We start from the raw sequence: 20,131 nt of genomic DNA on the forward strand, positions 1-20,131 counted from the left end.
TGAAATGTCACTATTACTCGTAACCATAATGGGCACTATACATTTTCAAACAAATACCCAGGACGTATCTTACCTAATAATTTAACTCGGTGTTCCTGGGTTCAATTACAACAGAGTGACAAATGTTACACACTTAATTATAAAAGCAAAACATTTGGATTTTAGCTATTTCATTAAGTAGACGACTGAGTGTTAAAATGTATATTATATGTAACTGAACTTATTAGTTATTATAACTGAAAATCACGAACTATTACTCCGACTCCCATTTGTCAATAATATATTGGATTTTAACTTTAGCATGCATGTAACAGAAAATGTTCCTCCTGCAAAATTTATTTAGCAATCACGAGAAGCTGTAAAGATGCTTTAGATTAAAAGTACTAGCCAGAGGAATTTACAGATTTAGTCTCCCCAGGCTATATAGGAAGTCCTAACAGATCTCATAATATAGATTTCATAATGAATATTTTATATAGTTTACTATAATAGGGACTTGTAATACAAGTTTCAAATTTTCTACATTTCATTTAACAGATGTAAATAAATTTTAATTTTTAGTATGTATTTCTTTCACGGTAGGTCATTCCATTTCTAGCCTTTCTAGTTCTAGTGGACCTTAGGGCAAATCTTTTTAAAGTAAAATAAATACATTAAACCGTATTTAATTTATCATTTAATTTTAAAGAAATGCATGATTATACAATTCTCTGAAAACTATTTATTTCAACATTGAGAACGTTGAACTTATAAACAGTTACAATTTATAGCCGATGTGTAATTTCACGTCTTACATAGAAACACACACAATTTATAATTTTTAGATATAACAAGAAACTAGAACGATTAACAAACAAATGGTTTTTAACCTAGCTCAGCCAGGTATGTTCGCGGTTTCAAAAACCATAATAATTTTGTCATCCTAAGATACTTTATACAACACCAATTATTTAAATATAACAATTTCAGTTAAGGAATTTATTATTACCAACATAAAATAACTTAAATATGTACAAACTATATTACCTGTGCTTATATATCACATACATATTGTTTTGGTTATATCTTTCAGTATAAAACCTAATTTAATATATGTATATACCTAGTAAATAAATAACTTAAATCACAAAATAAATATAATTCTAAAAACACAAGACGTCCGTAAGCGACGACATCGCTTGGTGAAATGATTGTTTAAGTCACTGCCCTTGCCCGACACCCGCTATCTTATTCACTCGTTCTTTTTTTGACTCCTCTGTAATGGATACACATCCTTTGGGCAGTGAAGTAAGTCTCACTCGGTATTTGTAACAACTTCACCACATGCCAAAGGATCAGGCTGTTCAATGGCCGGCAAAGGTGCCGCTTGTGATCTAAGTTTTGCAGAACTTAACTCGTTGCTTTGCACCCAAAGTTCCAACTGAAACACAAAACAATGGTAGGTTAGGACATACTTTTTCTATAAACCAATATTGGAAACTGCATTTTAAAATTTTTTATCTAACAAGATTTATTGGTTTTGATGACTAATCTCGATCTAATGCTCGCATATAATATAATATTTAAAAAAAACAATACAAGATCTTTGAGAGAATAAATCTGGATTCTACATTTAATATTCTTGTCTTTATGTTACTACACGTAAAAAATCATGAAAATAGTCAAATAATTTTGCATAGTGTAATTTGAAACATTGAATAAATATATTAATTATTAAATTAATAAAACTAATATAGCGTTCAGTTATTTTATACTCATTTTTAGTTTTATTTGCTAATCAAATAATGAAAGGAGTTAAAGAACTTTTTACAAGTATTGTATTACTACACACTGAAGTGCAAAAGTAGTTAATTGTACTCCCGTTAAAGTGTGTTTTGTATTCCACACGATGGTGTAATATGATAAGGGATAATGTATACTCATTGTAGTGGTATTTTGGTTAATATTTGTACAAGGAAAAAATAATGACGGTACAAGAGATGGGAAGATGAAATAAAACAGGTTACAAGGGTTGGTCAAGAGTGGGGCGAGTAAGGGCAGAATGAAAGGGCCTGGAAGAGGCCTTTGTCGGGAACGGCAAACGGACATAAGTTTGTTTTTAACTGATTGTATGTAAGAAAAAATTTATTTTTATATTAACTATTTTTATTTTTATATTTAAAAAGCTATTAATTGCGCAAAGAATAATCAATGACTTACAAATTGTGTTTTGATAAAGGATTATAAATATATAGCATATTATAGACATTAACATAGTTTTTGATATAAACATCTCAAACTTACTTCCGGAGGCATTTTTTGAGGGTAAGACTTGCAGGTGCCACCGCAATGCAACTGTAAGAGCAGTTCTGCAATAGCCGCAGCTGACGTGTCAATAACCCGTTGCCTACACACAGCCACAGCATGGACGAAGCCACCAGGACCGATAAATTCATGCTCCATGAATAAAGTCTTCTCATCCCAGAACACCGCCTGGAAATAAACACTAAGTATGAATTGCTAAGTCAAAACCATAAGGAATTTTTATGTATGAAGAATTTATCTATAAACCTTTTAAAGTTTCTCCTATTCGATAACCCCTAATAATGATAGCGATCCCGACTTATACAGGGTGGTCAAAAAGTCGTGGATCAAACGCAAATAGGGGATAGATGAGGTCAACAGCAATTTTCAGCAGTAAATTTTCTTATAAAACGCAAAATAAATTATAACTCTGCAGGGGTTGAGCTTAGAGACCTCTCGTAGAACAATCTTTGCAGCTGATGACCTCATCTATCCCCTATTTGCGGTTGACTTTTTGGCCACCCTGTATATTAAGTTTGTTACCACGTGACGCCAATATTGTGACGCTACGGATTGATGGCATTGGGAACAATAACTTAATAGTACATTAAATAACAGTTAAGCCCCAATAACTACTTTAAAATTCGACTTCAATTCTTGCCTAGTATGTTATAGATAAATGTGTATACAGACAACGCACAATGGTGTGATTAGTGAAGATATTATATTTATCACAGCATTGTGCGTAAAAATGAAACTAAACAACCAAAGGACTTAATGAAAATAGATTAAGTGAGCTTACTCCGTTTATACCTGAAATGTATTCAAAAATAAATACAAGTAGTGTTAAACGTCCATAGTATAATTTCTAAAGTATGAAGTTCTCTATTCAATTGTATTAGCTGAGAAAACCGTATTGTATGGGACAAGATAATTGTGTAGGGTGTATTTTAATAGTAATTTGGATTTTTTGTATTATTTTAGATTAGGATTGGTTTTTATAACATTTGGTTATGTGCTCCTTGCACCCTTTATATTTCTTTTTTTAGTTTGTTTTGACATGACAAGACAAAGAAGACAAGAAAAGTAACAACCTATGGTAGCTGGTAAAAATGGCATATATAAGTTTGGAAAAGAAAAAAGGGTTAACAGGTATGATCTGGAAACCACAGGGAGGGCTGTGTAATTGTCTAGGATAGAAAAACGTGAAAAGAGCCTACATGTGCCAGGATACACTGTAGAACATTGTTTTTGTTGTTCTTCATTTAAAAAAAAAAGTGTGGTCACAGAAACAACTATTACAATTTCTTAAGTTCTAGCTTACCCTGGACTTTATAGTAACTCTGGTAAATGGCTTGATATATCTCCTGTATCTGATGGTAGCCGCTCCTTGCAAGACCGCGCCACCAGCCGCTTTGATATTCGCGTACAAGCCCGTACGTTCATAGAAATCAGCTCTAGCGAAGTCTAATTCACGAAGATACCGCGCGTTGTTCATGTGGTATAGAAGTGTGTCTATATCGTTAAGGAGGCACCAACCTGGAAATGCATGATATTTACTTATTAAAAGCAAAAAAAATAACCTTTATAAGAAGGTACGGCGACCGTTGGTTTCAAGACGCTTACATAAAGAAACCGTAAACGACGACGACAAAATGTTAGTTTTAAATTTTGTTGAAGGAAAAATTAAAATATTGCCTAGTTTGATTTAAAAAACATCTTTATTACTAATAATATATCTATTACAAAATATTTGTTGTTTATAATATGGAATTGTTTGTCATACTGCCGGTGGTACCTAAGTCTTTTTACATACTTTATATTAGCTTCACCTGTATGTATGTATGTAACCGACTCCTTCGGACTCGATTTTGACCCACTTTTAACGGACAGATTTAATTCATCAACTTTGTACACTTATAATGAATCAGCGACAATATAATAATTTCATAGGTTTATCTCGAAAAAACAATGAAATTTTTTTAAGTCCACAAAGCAATACGATTAAATTGAGACAACACGTATTGCTGCTAGGACTAAAAAGTGGAAAATAACTCTGTGCCATATTTTTCGTCTATCGAGCAACCCACGCTTTTACACAATAAAACCAGTATTTTTGTTCATTATCATTTTCAGCCTAAATTAGGAATTATTTTTCACTTTTTAGTTTGATGTGCTTTAAAAGCGTGTTTTATAGTTTTTTTAAACTATATTTATTTATCTGTCAGGATCACTAATCGTTTTGCTGGGAAACAAGAAACTCTGACAAATACAAAATAATTAAGAGTTCCAAACATTTTTTACAATGACACTAACGGCGAAATATTCGGAGGTGACTAAAAATATGTGTGAATTTTTAACGCAAAGTGAACAAAACCTGATTAATAAAAAATTTATTAATACATACGAATAAATAAAACCTACCTACAAATGTGTTCAAAGATCACGCGTGAGGTAACATGTCAATAAAGTTCAAAATCTAAGAATATAATTAAACTTATATGTATAAGTATGTATTTTAAATAATAATAAACTTATGTAACAGAATAACAATTTATTATTATTAATTTTTATACACATACATACTATGCATAGGCCTGTTTTATTTCACTCATTTTTCTTGGGAATGGAAACAGTGTACCAAGCTTTAAATATTTACAGTACACCATTGCTTTTAATGAAAAAAAATCCTTATATCTTAATATATATAAATTACGCGTCACGTTGTTTATCCGCTATGTACTCCTAAACTACTGAACCGATTTCAATCAAATTTGCACACCGTGTGCAGATCTAACTTAAGAGATAGGATAGGTTTCATCTCAATTTATACCTACAATATTATTTTATCGCAAATTATTTGTTTGTTATTTGACAGTCACAATACTAACAGATGGTGCTGTGTTGAAAGTACCAACGTTTTACATAAGCTAACATTTAATGGTATAACGATCAAAAAAGCATGGTGGATGGTGGATTGGTGTTCTCCTACCTTGAATAGTTTACTACTATGTAAATAACAAAAACCTTAGCCTCAGCAACGCGTGGCCAGGTCTGGTAGTCTATTATAAGGATTTTTTTCACTAAAAGCAAATATACAAAGAAACAAAATAATGTTTGTCCTTAAATAAAATAACGATGTCAACGAGGTTTATAATTTTTAAACTACTTACATTCAACTTCCGTGGTGTCCAAAATACACGCTTTTTTCCTAAAATACCTTGCCTTGACGACTGTGTACATCATTCTTGCGAAGTAGGCTATATCTAGTGTCCCATATAGCAGGAGTGTTCCTGCTACAAGGATAGCGCTCCACCCAGGCACACATACTGTCCACATTACTGCTAAAACAAAGTATGAACTACAATTTAAAAAAAAAAACTGCCCTTTTTATAGAAAAATAGGCAATTACGACTTCAGCGGTCACCAAGTCCGTTATAAAGAGTGATATAACATATTTTTATATGTATTACCTTAACACATATTAATAAACGCGTAATTCACGAATTCAAAGTATTAATGATGCAATCTTGCGAATAGTGGTGATGGTAAGATCTGAATATAGAAACCGTTGTTAAAACCAAAGACTAGAACTGACTAGCGTACTCTTCCACGCGTCAATATTAAACAAGGAAAAATCGCAAGCACTTATCGTGGTAGTCTTTGCCCGGCCTATGTCATTAAACTGTTTTAGGTAGACTTAAGATTGTAAGATTAGAATATATTTAGTATATTATAATGGGCGATTTAATATGAATATTTTATTTACCAGAAGTTTGCATATTTAAAAGTTAAGCTTGTCAGGGTCATTGTAATTAAAACACATAAAAACTTCATTATAAAAATGTTTTGTCTACTAGTGTTATAAAACGCGTAAATCCCTTTACTACCCTAGAATCATCTTGACATATACAGTGCCACCTATCGGGTACAATATTAACTATCTGACCGAAAACTTAGAAAAATGGTTCAGTTCCTTATTAAGGCCGATTTACATTATCTTAGTGTTTAGGAGAGTGCTTTAGGATAGTACTTTAGTTGAAACATGTAAACGCTACTTGCTTTAGTAAACGCTACGCTAAAGAACTTGCCTTTCAAGTTGTACTAAAGCACTCTCCTAAACACTAAGATAATGTAAATCGGCCTTTAGTTCTATAATACAAACAAAATACTGTTTTAAACATTTGATAGGTAATTTTCTCAATTTTATTAGTTTATGTACAATTTTCGTACATATATAGCATCGAAGGACGCGCGGAAGACAATAAATGTTGCTTATTATCACTAGTTGTGCCTTATATGTCATAGCCTAATGGGGACCCGTAATGGTTTTATGTTATAAATGCAGTTTTATAGTCCTTGAGAAACTAAAACATAAGGTGCAAAAAATTTTGTTCTACGACCAAAACTGACAAAGTTATGGGCAAAATACCGAACAAGTTTTACTGACCGCGCGAATGCAAGCGATGACGTCACAATATCTCAACGCTTGCCGCCGAACCACAGCGCGCCCCGCGCTGTTTATTCTGTTCGCGATACTCGTCCAACACGGAGCGTAACGTCGCCAGTTTATACCCAATCGATTAATAAGTGATTTGATTTGTTTAATATTAGAAGGTTTTATTATAATATAACAAATCAGTGGTAGAAATAAGGTAGATATCGGTTTTGAGCAAGCGCAATCCGATAATCTACCTAAATGGTATTTGATTATCTTAGTAATCATTTAAACTACACAAGCGCTGTAATTCGTGGTTGGAAACTTCAGAGGTTAGCAAATCTCATTATCAACCTTATCAAAACAACAGGATAATAAGTAGGTCAGGAATACAGGGTCGTATTCAGGCCCGGGAAAATTTCCAGTAAGGTTTATGGATATGAACATGTTACCGGGAATATTCTTCTCAATGTTTCTGGGTGCATTGCCAGTCGGAAATCTTATTGGGAGTTAGTTCCTAGTATTGTTAGTAGGCAACTGACAGCACATTGCTGGTAGGTAAGTAAGAAAAGTGCCCGACGAAATGATTAATTTCATTTCAATCTCATTGACTTGCGTATTGTTGTCGTCTAGTTTTGTCAGTGCAAATGACTATAAGAAACAAAGTAATCGGTAGGTATACTTTATTCGTTTACCTTAGATTGTTTGAACAAGTAATCCTAATGATATCGCTAATGTATACGTATTCTAAACGCTTACGATATTTTTTTTCAGGTCAGGGCGTGAATCATATGGTGATGAAGCTGTGGGATTTGTTCAAGTGCAAAAAACAGGAGATATATGCACAGTCAAAGCAAAAATTACACCAGAACATAAAATAAAGGGTAAAGCTTATTGCTGCACATTTACTTGTGATGAAACACAAGAAATAATACTAAACATTGAGTGTCATGATTGTGCTGCTCAACTGGGAGGTTGTAAGCACGGTATAGCATTTTCTTATGTGGCTTTACAAACGAAGCGAGGAACCATCACCAACCGAAAAAAATGTTATTGGACTAAGCCTAAATTAGCTACGGTGGGCACCACTTTAAAATTTATAAAGACTAAAGATATGGGATCAGGCACACCCAAAAATCAAGATGACAGTTATGTCAAAAGTCAATTTGTAGAAGCTGTAAAAAAAAACAGTACAAGAAAAATCTATAATATATATTATATATCATAACCAGCTGGCAGCCTATTGCGTAGCACAAAGCGCGTTAAAAAAATGTCATTACATGTATTAATTAGTGAATTTAGAAAAGAGGGTATAGATATAAACGATGCAGCTCATTTTATTGACTATAGAAGACTGTAGCAAAGCAGAAGAAGCAACATTATCGCAAGCTGATTCACCATTGTGAAGGGAACTAAGATACTGCAGAGTAACGGCGTTAAAAATTCACGAAACTGCAAGACTGATGGTGTTTTAGTTGAACAGATTTTCGGGGCATCCATACAGGAGACAGTCGCTATGGAAAGAGGAAAACCTCTGGAACCAGAAGTAAGAGCAGTGGTGGCTAAACTAAACGTATTGTAAAAATATTCGCAAAGAGTTTTAAATAAAAGGCGTAAAATACGTCTAGCGATTTTTGCGTGAAAAGCGTTCAACAGACAGACAAGAAATTCAAAAACAATATTTTTGGTTTCTATTGCGTGTATGGAGCTCTCATAACTCGATTATTCAAAAAAATATTCAATGTATAGAATTCACTTTGGCTACAGTTTTATTACCTACAGATACATATTCCCCAAAGCGGGAATGTTCCCCTTTGTTCCGGCATTGGGAAATATTCCCGGGAACTGCACATTTCATTTAGTTGAGCCTCATTACGACCCTGGGTTTTACCAGACTACTGAGGAAGGGTTATTAGAAACTTCACTACTTACACTTTTTATCATTTATTTATTCATTGAAATATACCTAGTACGACCCTGTATTTTTCTTTAACATTCGTACAAACAAGTTGTACTAAGATACTGTTTACCACATGAGTAATGTAAGGTGTACTGTCACGCCTTTTCATGAAAGTACACCATTTTTTGCGCACTTTCAGGTCCCTTAGCACATTAAAAAAACAGTTTTTCAGGTGTACTAGTTGAAGTATTAGTACATTTCGGTACTATACAGTACTTATAATGCGGCATATTTTCACATAAAAACCACAAAACCACAACACGACCCGCGCAGATCGAGTGAACTTTAATAAATGAATGGCGGAGAGCGAGCGCAAGGGCGGTAGGGAAATCGTGACGTCACATGAGCATTTCGGCCGCGCCGCGGTTGGCTTGTACAAAATGTGTAATATCTTCGCAACCAATTTACCGATTTCAATGATTTAAAAAGTTTTGTACCTAATCGAGTAAAAGGAACACCATTATATAGATAATATATGCATTTTCCGACTTGTTACGGGGACCCATTGGATAGAACAAAAAAACAGTTTTTTTCAATATCAAGTATTCAAAGGTATATACATTATAGATAGGCCCATAAACAAAAACGCTATATTTAAAATACTCAAAATAAACTTTACTTTTCTGAAAACATATTAAATTGTGGAAATTTATAGGCTTTATGATAAATTATTTGTTTTAAGTATTATTTAAAACAGGTTCCTAGCACTTGCTCTTGTATCACGCGTGATGTACTATCAAAGCATATGAGAATAGAAATACAATTAAATAGACTTATGTATAACCCTAAGAAATATTATTAATATCTATATAACTTACCGCAGTTATAACTAATGAGTATATTAAAATGTAATAGGTACCAAATGTATTATTAGAATAAATAAGTATTCTTAGCAAATAAAATTTAATTAAATACCTATGTGGGCAGTGATAATACAAATTGCAGAACGAAGTGTAGATATTAAAATATATATTTTAAATATAGCGAGTAAATCATATATTTAAAAATAATTAAATTATACATGAACTTACCTGAAAAAATCCGGAAAAAATACTTCACACTTATAACATAATGTTGATAAATTTATTTTAAAACAATAGTATCGTTTTAACTTATATCCAGATAATATTATTTAGATGGTTTTATTCTTTATACAATTCTATTAAATGCTGTTTAAGCTATGTCAATGAATTTTAATGAAATTATTTTGACATATTGTAGAAGTGCGCGCGCAACGGGTCAATATAATGGAATGACGCTAAAATCCTTTCAACGCAGTCATGTTATTCTTAAACCTTAGATAGAGCACCAAGAAAAATAAATAATATAATTATACCATTTTAAATTAAATTTCTATAAAGAGCATTCAACGCTACGTGTAATACTAATTAAAATAGAAAACCAGTAAATTGATTATTACCCACAGGTTGTTACTATCAGCGAGTCACGTGATCTATGTATATATTATTCTCATAATTATTTGTGTGATGTTAGAATGAAGACTCGAGGATTGTGCAATGCTGGGCCACTTTGCGCGTGTCTCTCAACCGTGCGTTCTAACACACACGTTCTAACACAATGAATACACGCTCGGATGGTGACCCAAAGACAGCGGCATGTGTCAGACACAGAAGGTGATCGCCTACTTGCCTTTTAAGAAAACAACATCACGTAACAGAAATCTGAGGCACAGACCTAGAGAGTTTTATCGCCACTGTTTTTTTTTTATTATCCTCTAGCTTCTGACTAGACTAGCCCAAAGAACATAAAGAAAATACTGCCCGATACAATCTCTCCGCGGTCGACGCACCGCATGTCCAAGGGAATAAAGTTTTATACCAATTAAGTCATGGGAAATATCTGGTGAAATAAACAGGTTATACCACACTAAAAAATTTACTTGTGAATAAATGAAGTTATTAATTATTGTAAGTCTCTAATAGTGTTTTTAGTACCATAAAAATGTGTTTACTGAAATGTTTTTAGATTTATTACCAACATTTTGGACTGGAAATTCATGTGTTTAGCGCCCTCGACGCCGAGAAAATCTTATTTGTCATATTAATTTAGCATACAATATATACTTTGGATACCATAAAGTAGTAGTATATGGTATTATATATATTTTGTGTTACTTACTTAGCGAATGCTAGCTTAATTAGCTGTTCAATTAACAGCCTAGCTGTTTAACTAAACGGCGCCATTTAACTAGCGGCCTGAAAGATGTTTAGCCAGTTGATCAAACAGCTAGGCAAATGACATGGATCGATTACGTTTCAATACTTGCCTATCCTGTTGACTGTTAATTTAAATTTAATTCCACTTTCTGCCACTCTCAAACTCGAAACGAAACTCTTCAAACTCAATATGGCGTCGGCAAACCACAATTTTTTTTCCCAATGTTTCATGAAAAACAACAAGTATAATAGAATTAACAAATTATTGTTACTTGCTTCAGCAAATTAATTTTAAAAGAAATATTTTTGTATATCATATCTTAGCATTAGCCAGCCAGTTTATTAAATGTTGTAACAAACGCTACGGCTGAATATCTTTCAGGCCGCTAGTTAGACGGCGCCGTTTAGTTAAAAGGCTAGGCTGTTAATTGAACGGCTAATTAATTTAGTTTGCTGCGACATATACACGACGAAATACAGTGCCAGGTACGTCAAGCATCCGGATCGCAAAAGGGTGACGGGACGAGGTACGGTTCATGATACGTCACGAGTCGTTGACCTTCACTTGCTATAGGCATCTCTCTCATTCACGCATTAACAGAAAAGGACAGTGTCACACGAACCGACATTTTGTTTACGTCGCGACTTGTGGCATTGACGTGTTTTTATGAAATGTGCGAACGCGTCCCTCGATAGTATCGTTGTAATAAGTTTTATTTAAAATGCGTGTATTTAAATACGATGTTGTTCAACTAATTACTGCAATTCATAAACGACCTTGCTTGTGGGATAAAACAGTTGAGATTTACAAAGATCGCACAGAACGGAGAACCGCTTGGGAAGAAGTTTTCACAATAGTAGACGATGGTTATAATGATTTAAGTGCTGAGGAGAAACGAATTACCGGTGAGTTTTTTAATTACTAATTCTAAAAAATTATGTAATTTTCTTTGGTTATATTATGTATTCACGTCATGAATAAGCCACGAACGACGTCACGACTCACGGTTAACCGATAACGGATAAGCTAGTTTCTTTAGAAGTGAAAAAAACGTCTGAAAATATTTTACATGGTTATTTTAATTATAAATAAAAATAATTATTTTAATTACCTGTAGATAATTTGATACATAGTTGATAGTTTGTTGCTATGGCTAGCCATGCGTCATACTCGTAAACGGGTGCTACTTGTGCCTGGTGGCTGGTCGTACTTGAATAATTCGTGTATGCGCCATGCGGTGATGTTAGTTATTTCGAATATGTGTTTGCCTGTTGTTCCCACGAGAATATAAGTGCGTGCTCCCATTTATGTCATGTGGAAAATGGTGTAATGGTTGCAGCTTACAAACGTTGTGTAAAAAAAAATGGCGATTAAAAAAAGTGGCGGAGAGTTTATTGCCAGTTCTTCTCTTCCGTTCTACGCCCTCGATTTGAGAACTGGCAGTGAATGTAAAATTAGAAGCATTAATATGTATTTCTTTACTGACAAGTCATAAGTGTACATTATGTTACCTATATGATTAAATGATTTTTTAATTTACTTTAAACGAAAATATTATGCATGATATGATAACACTTAAGAGTTATATATATCTTGATTTTCGATATTCAAATTAAGGCGGAAGCGTTACCAATTAATATATTTTACGTAAAATTATTCACATGAATGTTTTTATCATCACCCATTGTAAGAATAACAAACTAAAAAACTCAATGTTTAATTATTATTTTTTGCATTTTATTCTTCACAATAACGAGATTTTTCTTTTCAGGAGAGAAAATTATATGTAAATGGACGAACATACGCGATACTTTCGTTAAATCGCTTAGAACTCGCATGGGTGCACCAAAAAGGAAATACGTTTACTACGACCATCTAACCTTTCTTTTAAAGTCTCAAGCAGAGGAATTCGACACCAACGGCGAACCCGTGTTCTTTATAAACCATGATAACACGCCTAAAAAAGACGGTTCTAGAAAACGATCGAGAAGAACGGAGCCTGTTACGTCTGAGAGCGATTATGAACAGAATCAGAATTCAGAAGTTATGTTAGAACAATCTCAAAGTGACAATGAAATTGAGCAAAGTGTATTGGTAGATACAAGCGATGCTAGAGTAATGAATGAAGACGAGGCTTTCTTTGCGTCACTCCTACCTTCAGTAGTAAAATATAATGAAGATGAAAGGCTGGAATTCAGAATGGAAGTATTAGGAGTCATGAAGAAAATAAGAGATAAAAGACATTGGAGTACAAAAATTGAATGAAGTAAAATGCTGTGAGAGAAAATAATTCGATATTACGAAACCCAGTAAGCAAATTTAAAATCTTACCAGAAGGTCAGATAAGATCTTGGTAATTTAAAATGCGAGAACGTGTACGAACATAGTGAAAATTGTATAAACACATTTTAAGTTAATTAAGCTAATATGATATGTTATGTTACCATTTGCTTCATTTGAATTAAAACTCCGTAGGTCAGGATGATATATGGAAGGCATATAATAATAAAAAAAAAAACAAAAGCTAATCTTTAATAGATAAGTTTTAATGATCATTTTCTGTAGCACTTTTTAAAGTACATTTACATAATCACAAAACACATTTCCAGTGAATTATAAAATAAAGACAACTTCTTAAAATACGGTAAGTCCTTTACAGCTAATAAAACTTCCAAGTGAAAAATATAACAAAAAACTCTTCCGCAATACTATATTGGAGGAATATCGAAGGTTCTAACCTACAATATTAAACAATAACAACGCTACGGGATATAAAAAATTCAAACCCTTCAAGAAGTACGTCAGAATATTTTTTTAAGGAAATAAATTGTATCCAAAAGTCATAAAAAATAATAAACACTGGAAAGCACCTCCGGCGCCGAACCTTACGAGATGTCATCGAGCTAACACTTAGAGGCGCGTAATATTCTATCTTAAATCTACTCGAAATAACGAACTATGAATATTCCAACTCGACCGAGTACACAGAAACATTTGAATTACAATTTACTATTGGACCGATGCGTCCATATCGCTAATTTCACTAAGTATTAAATTTTATATACAGAATACACGAAACTTCAGAAAATGTCTCCAACATTATATCGTTATATACACGCGGTTAAATACTGAAGTTATATGGCTTAAAGCCGAAATTCGGAAGTACCGAAGACCGCTGCTCATAGAGAAATATATTTAACTGTTTAGTGACTAGAGCGTCCCCGTAAATTCCAGTGACGTTTTATTTACATACAGATACTTCATGCTAATATTCTACCACAATTTTAAATATACAGTAAACACCCTTCAAGAACGCTTGGATTAAGCCAGAATTGGCACCGAAGAAACAAATTTGTGCTGATTTGGAAGTAACCGATTTAAACTAGTAAAAATTATATCCGATTGCCGTAAGCTACATCAGTCTAGCATTAAGAAGGGCTATTCGGTACATCTAGACACCTAAAGACCTTTAAATACACGTATTGAGTATGGTTATTAATACTAATGGAAAAGCTTACTAAATGAAATAATCTTATCAAATAAATCTTTATACAGCTATAGCAGTACTATGTATAATTTACACGAACCAAAGAATCAGACACTTTTAACTCGAAATAAAGAAATGTTTGAACTGACAGGTGACCCAAACACGTAACCGTCTAAACTAATTAACGTAACAAAATAAATCACACAGCATAGATCAAGTGTAGTACCACTTTTATTGTTATATACAAAACAATTTTAACAATACCTATCATTTACACTTATATTAACCTCGGCGGAGATCGCATTCAGTCTGGCGTCAGAACGCCTAAAGGTGTTTAATAAGTCTAGACCGTTAAACTAATATTAGGTTCACCACTAGGGTTAATAAAATGGCAAATAACCCTAGTGGTAAACCTTCGCGGATTATCGCTCGCATAGCAAGTTAAGTCGTAAATTCCGTGTTCGGTTTCCTTGGCCGCGATTTTTTGGGTTTGGAAGGCGCCGGAGAGCCGTTACAGCAATGGCAGCCGCGTTTGACCACACCCCTATTGGACGCCCGCCGTCTGGATTCCATACTGTCCGGGGATCTCTCTCCGGCGCGGGTCTTTCCCGATGTACTCCTCTCCTCTTCAGCCTCCGGAGGATGGTAACGTTTGGGAGGGTAGGTCCGAAGTGGCGGGTGAGTGTCATCCGCAGAAGAGCCGTCGGCGCTGCCACTGCGCTCTATGCCCCTTGCATCCTTTATAACGGAGTCGAGCCTCATTATATGAGTGCCAATGCCGCTGGAGTCCGTCGAATTTGTCTCCTCGAAGGGACTTTTACAGCATTTATCGCTGTCACTGCTAAAGTCCAAAGGCCGTCGTCCCTCTGAGCGTTCCGATGTTGAATTTGACTCCCAAAACATTTCGTTTCGTTCAGGAGATGATCGATCGTCGTCAACGTCCGCCATAGATTCTAAAGTTGCGTCTCGAGAGTCTTCCGCCATTTTGGCGTCTTCACCTATCAATGCGTGTGATTGTAAGAACCTGGGATCGTGTTTATCGTCGTCATAGCAGACTCGGCGTATGACCTGGGTGGCGCCGGAGTGTATTATAGTAGATGCGGTGTTAGAGAGGTGTAGTTCTCTGTTTAACATGGAGTCGAACTTCGAGACGCCGTTGTCTTTGACGAGCACGGATGGTATGCTGCCCTGTTGGCTATTAGAGGGCGTGTCAGAATATTTAAGGTTGTTGTGAATTCCACCGTCGGGCGCCGCTTGAGAGATAACTGTAGTTTGTGGTGCAGTCACTAGAACTGTGGCCGGAGCCCGGGAAGCGTGGAATATTGTTGATGTCATGTGCCGGCCTTTGACGTTGGCTATCGTAAACGGTTGTAGCTGAAAATACACAAATATAAATTAGTTTTAGAGAACGTCGGTCGTATATTTGCTGTCACAAAAAATACTGTGTTTATTTATTTTTTTATAGTTCAAATCATTTTAAATTAAAAAATAGTAACCATTTAGGGACCGTTCAAGTATTACGTAAGCAGATTTACTGCAATTTATATAACTTACGATGTTATAATAATGAAAAGACTTCAACATAGTAATTAAATCCGAACAGTATTATGATTTAGGTAGATAGTATCTACTACTAGATGCTGTATGCAAACCCTTATGATACATAAATACGAATCAAAATACTAAACAATATAAGAAAACGTTTAAATTTTCATGAAAGCTCTTTGTAAAAATCTTGTCAAACTGGCATTTTATTTTGAATCTGGAATTTTATTATTTAAAACATTTTCTTTTTATTAATATACATATTAGATATATAAAGTATTCTAGATCCTTAATATAAAATTGATAATATGATACAATCAGGATATTTCTTCACGCTAAGATTTGTTTACACTTTGAATAAATTCAGAATAAATAGACTAGGCCCCTATGCACATATAAAGCATTTAAACATATTTGCTGCGACATACAATTATAAATAAATTCGTAGAAAAATGACGAAAAAAGTCACGCACTATCAAAATTTACTTGAACTTTTTATTATTACATTCCATACATTCATTCATATTCATACCTCGGATTCATCTGTAGGTTCCTTATGGAATGTTGTGTTTGGATGCGATCTGGCGAACTCTTGGGGGTCCAAAGTTATTGTACCGTCTGCACTCACGGTGACAATATTGTCCAGACCCAGCGCCATGTTGAGATCCTCTTCATCGGGTACGTCGTTTTGACTAATCAGCTGGTCTGTGGCAATTTGGTCATCGATGTCTGGTTGCGGTATCGTAACTTGGTTTATTAATGGTTGAGCTGTAAATTACGGCAAATAATTGTTTAAGTAATTATATACAATACTAGCTGACCCGGCAAACGTCGTTTTGCCATGTATATTATTTCTAGGAAACATTTTTTTAGCTCAATAAAAATAACTATATATATTTTCAAAAAATAAAATTATATATTTTGGGGTGGACACACCCTTATCACTTAGGGGTATGAAAAATCGGTAGTAGCCGATTCTCAGACCTACTGAATATGCATATAAAATTTGTTAAAAATCGGTCCAGCCGTTTCGGAGGAGTATGGTAACATTGTGACACGAGAATTTTATATATAAGATAAACTCTATATAACGACACTGAAGGGGCTGTGCATTTAATGACGTTATACAGAGTTATAGTTAAATGGAGAAAAGAAAAATCAGAATTAGAAAAAGATTATTTCAGACTATTGTTAGTAGTTGTGTACATAAAAAAGAATCTTATTTGAATGCTATTGCGTATAGTCTGTTATTGTAGTCTGACGTGACCAGATAGATAACGTATAGGTAATCCATGACTCTTATTCTCGCCTTCAACTGCAAGCGGAACGGACCCATTACGGACTCCGCTATACTAGTAACGATGATTTTCATACATTTTCATTTCCGTGGGAAACTCGGTCAACTCGCTAACCTCATAATATGTGACTCTTTCAACTCGCTCTCTACGCTTCGCTCGTCTCCGCTTTGGTGGAAGCACATATATGAAAATCATCGTTACGAGTATAGGGGAGTCCGTAATGGGTCCGTTCCGCTCGGAGTGGAAGGCGGGCATAACTATTAGTCATGGTCAACAACAGTCTACACGTGCAAGCAATCCCAATTAGTAAACAAAATAACGAATTTCTTAGGAAGTTCGTATGCATGATGCCGTCAGTCGGCATCCATTTTTCCGGGCTAGGATAATAAAGCGACAAAAGAACGTACACAGCTCCGCAGTTTTTACTAATTTTAGCGACTTAAAAAGTACTTTATTACTCAATTGTTGTCGTTATTGAGAGTGGGTGTAATGCTACGTAGAGTGTATCATTGTATGGAAGACAAGCTAAACCAACCAAAGCCGATTGAGTTCGTCGTTAAATCAAGGGACGATACATGGAGTTTACACTGTATGTTCTAACAGCCTTTGTGGATAACTGGTTAACACATATGGTGCGTTAGCTAAAGGTCCTGGGTTCGATTTCCGGTACAATCGTTTATGGTACTTAATAATATATTAATTCTTAGCAGTGACCGCTAGTAAGACTTGTATTCATCAATGGCTTTATGTTAGAATTGACGACAGCATCAATTTTTAACCCAAGCCAAAGTAAAACTTTTCAGTTATCCAAAATTTATTGCAGTAACTAAGATAATTAATTTTTATTATTTCTTAACACACGGTGGAATTAATATACAATAAATTTTTACGAATTATAATCCACTTACGTGTATGTGAATGGTGCGGCGCTTCGTGAGCTGGTGAGGAAGAAAATAACAGCTCAGCTTCAGGGAACAACTCCGAGGCTGAAGGAGAATCCACGCCCAAATCCTCACATTCTTCAGAGAGGGATTTCTATAACAATTTATTCATAATTAATAACATAAATCTTTCACCGTAATAAATATTGTTATTGTTATCGTCATAAATAGCGGGAAAATGACTGAAAGTATGCTTATGGTCCTTGGAAACAATAGAAAAAATTATTGAACTGAGTAACGCCTCTCCGAGTTCACTATCGCAAAAAGTTCGTGCACAATTAAATGCAGTTTTGTATAAAAACCCCGGTTTTGAAGGGATAAAGAAAATTGACGCGTTATATGAATAAGTTTATTAATTAATTCTATGTAATAAATTATTAGTTTTATTTATTCTAATTGCATCTTTATTGTGCATATTTTATGCATATTTCGCCCTTTTTTAGTGCATATTTGCATGCATATTTTGGCATTTTGATAGTGCATCCGATGTCTATATGGGTTTTCATACCTGCAATCGCAATTCATGCTCCAGTATTGCATATCTGTGTCTCAGGGCAGCCGATGACACGTGGGAGAGCCTATGGTGACGTTGAGTTGTTCCATCTTTTCTGTGTACAACCTATATAACCAAGTTATTATAGAAAGCTGTGTATTACATTATTTAAATATGTTAACGTAAAATTGTAAACACCGTTAGATTGTAATCTATCTCGCGAGATTATAAACTGTCGAAAGATTGTGAACCTCAGCGTACTGCTTACAATTTAACGTATTATTATTCGGTAGATTGTACTACACTAACTTAGTTATCATTCAAACTTCTTTGGCCAATTATAGATTAATTTTACTTCCCAACAATTTCATATAACTACCGAATAATAATACGTTAATTTGTAAGCAGCTCGTTGAGGATCACAATCTTTCGACAGTTTACAATCTCGCGAGATAGATTACAATCTAACGGTTTTTACAATTTTACGGTGACAAATACAAATTTCCTTTATAGATTAACAAAAAGTTAACTTATTATCACTTCTAATTACACTTACATAGACTACATAACTTTTAAAGCGCTAAACTTTATATTAATTTATATTTAAGCTCTATTTTAATAGACATTTATAAGCTTTTATGACACGAATTTAACACCTATCAAGACTGTAAATTAACAAATTGCCATTCAAAGTAATGAAGATCTCATGAAGAATGACATGCGGGTTCAAAAATGGTACTCGACGAACGTAGTCCATGCAAAATTAATTTCGACTAACTAATGAACGAGATAATTGAAAGGAAGCAAGTATATTGTCCTAACAAAAGTCAACGTATAGAAAAGTAAAAGACAAAGACAATGATGAAAGGCAACACCAACAACTTACAAAATGGGTTTATTCTGCGTAGTTATACCATATTAAGTGGGAGCGACAATTCTGCTATATGCCTTATTAGACTAAGTAAAGCGTTTGAAAGATTATCGTTTTTATTTAAAAGTCATTGCTTAGAGTTAAATATGCTTATGGTAGTCAAAATTACTATGTAAAATACGTATGATTACGTTGAAGGATTAAGATGGCCTGCAGAAAAAAATACCTTATTTATTTAATAATAATAATTCTTAAGTAGATTTATATGTATTTCAAAGCAAAGAGAGCATTTTTGATGACGTTCGTTTAGGATTAGCAGAAATGTCGCATCCATATAAATCGGTTAAACCATACACGCAACGAGAGAAGCTGACAAAATAAATTGAGGCGTGCAGGTCTACTAGAGGCTTCTAATTGTTGAAGGGACTGCGTCAGGACTACGATACGTTCACCTGGTGAAATGGCTTATCGTCGCAATCGGACGCATCGATATCGTAACCGCACCGAGGTGAATCGTCTTGAGAAATATAAGACTTTTTGGAGTCAATGTCGAACATCTTATCAAATATCCTTTGCGCCTCCATTTCGGGGCTGTATCTGTCTGGGATCGCGTCCTGAAGTTGCAAAATGTCGGTCA

The 20,131-nt window shown here is 34.3% G+C and overlaps 3 protein-coding genes and 1 long non-coding RNA gene across 6 annotated transcripts in view; 2 read left to right on the forward strand and 2 right to left on the reverse strand.

The window, feature by feature from the left end:
* Window positions 1–658: 658 nt before the first annotated feature.
* Window positions 659–9,930, reverse strand: LOC125057247 (protein THEM6-like). 2 transcript variants are annotated; one of them, XM_047660824.1, is made up of 5 exons: window positions 9,713–9,930; window positions 5,457–5,627; window positions 3,608–3,822; window positions 2,284–2,472; window positions 659–1,420 (listed from the first exon to the last, which is right to left on the reverse strand). In XM_047660824.1, exons 2-5 carry the CDS (start codon window positions 5,620–5,622, stop codon window positions 1,295–1,297), a joined length of 696 nt encoding a protein of 231 aa, XP_047516780.1. In that variant the 5' UTR covers window positions 5,623–5,627; window positions 9,713–9,930; the 3' UTR covers window positions 659–1,294. The 2 variants fall into 2 exon arrangements, with proteins under 2 accessions (XP_047516780.1, XP_047516779.1); XM_047660823.1 differs by having other exon boundaries at window positions 5,457–5,624; window positions 9,713–9,929.
* LOC125057249 lies at window positions 6,712–7,749 on the forward strand. The gene is made up of 2 exons (XR_007118186.1): window positions 6,712–7,053; window positions 7,496–7,749. It is a non-coding gene; the product is annotated as an uncharacterized LOC125057249 (long non-coding RNA).
* A 1,544-nt stretch (window positions 9,931–11,474) lies between the features above and the next one.
* Window positions 11,475–13,302, forward strand: LOC125057248. Its single transcript, XM_047660825.1, has 2 exons — window positions 11,475–11,764; window positions 12,631–13,302. The coding sequence occupies exons 1-2, from the start codon at window positions 11,581–11,583 to the stop codon at window positions 13,122–13,124; spliced, it is 678 nt and encodes a 225-aa protein (XP_047516781.1). The 5' UTR covers window positions 11,475–11,580; the 3' UTR covers window positions 13,125–13,302.
* Window positions 13,303–13,384: 82 nt separating this feature from the next.
* The window catches only part of LOC125057245, a 30,295-nt gene continuing 23,548 nt past the window's right edge, over window positions 13,385–20,131 (reverse strand). Inside the window, exons 13-17 of one of the 2 annotated variants that reach the window (XM_047660819.1) lie at window positions 19,947–20,108; window positions 18,639–18,749; window positions 18,098–18,224; window positions 16,424–16,659; window positions 13,385–15,720 (exon numbers count right to left, since the gene is read on the reverse strand). In XM_047660819.1, coding sequence (XP_047516775.1) covers window positions 14,788–15,720; window positions 16,424–16,659; window positions 18,098–18,224; window positions 18,639–18,749; window positions 19,947–20,108 — 1,569 coding nt within the window. In that variant the 3' untranslated portion in view covers window positions 13,385–14,787. The remainder of the gene's footprint in view (window positions 15,721–16,423; window positions 16,660–18,097; window positions 18,225–18,638; window positions 18,750–19,946; window positions 20,109–20,131) is intronic. The other variant, XM_047660820.1, reaches the window with a different exon arrangement.

Source organism: Pieris napi, chromosome 16 (genome assembly GCF_905475465.1).
Source record: "Pieris napi chromosome 16, ilPieNapi1.2, whole genome shotgun sequence".
Lineage (NCBI taxonomy): Eukaryota > Metazoa > Arthropoda > Insecta > Lepidoptera > Pieridae > Pieris > Pieris napi.

Coding starts and splice junctions, on each gene's coding strand:
- LOC125057247 (XM_047660824.1), bottom strand. CDS start 5,622: ATGTGGACAGTATGTGTGCCTGGGTGGAGCGCTATCCTTGTAGCAGGA. Junction 2,473..3,607: donor GAGTTACTATAAAGTCCAGG/GTAAGCTAGAAC, acceptor GTTTATTTCCAG/GCGGTGTTCTGGGATGAGAA. Junction 1,421..2,283: donor CTCAAAAAATGCCTCCGGAA/GTAAGTTTGAGA, acceptor TTTGTGTTTCAG/TTGGAACTTTGGGTGCAAAG.
- LOC125057248 (XM_047660825.1), top strand. CDS start 11,581: ATGCGTGTATTTAAATACGATGTTGTTCAACTAATTACTGCAATTCAT. Junction 11,765..12,630: donor TGAGGAGAAACGAATTACCG/GTGAGTTTTTTA, acceptor TTTTCTTTTCAG/GAGAGAAAATTATATGTAAA.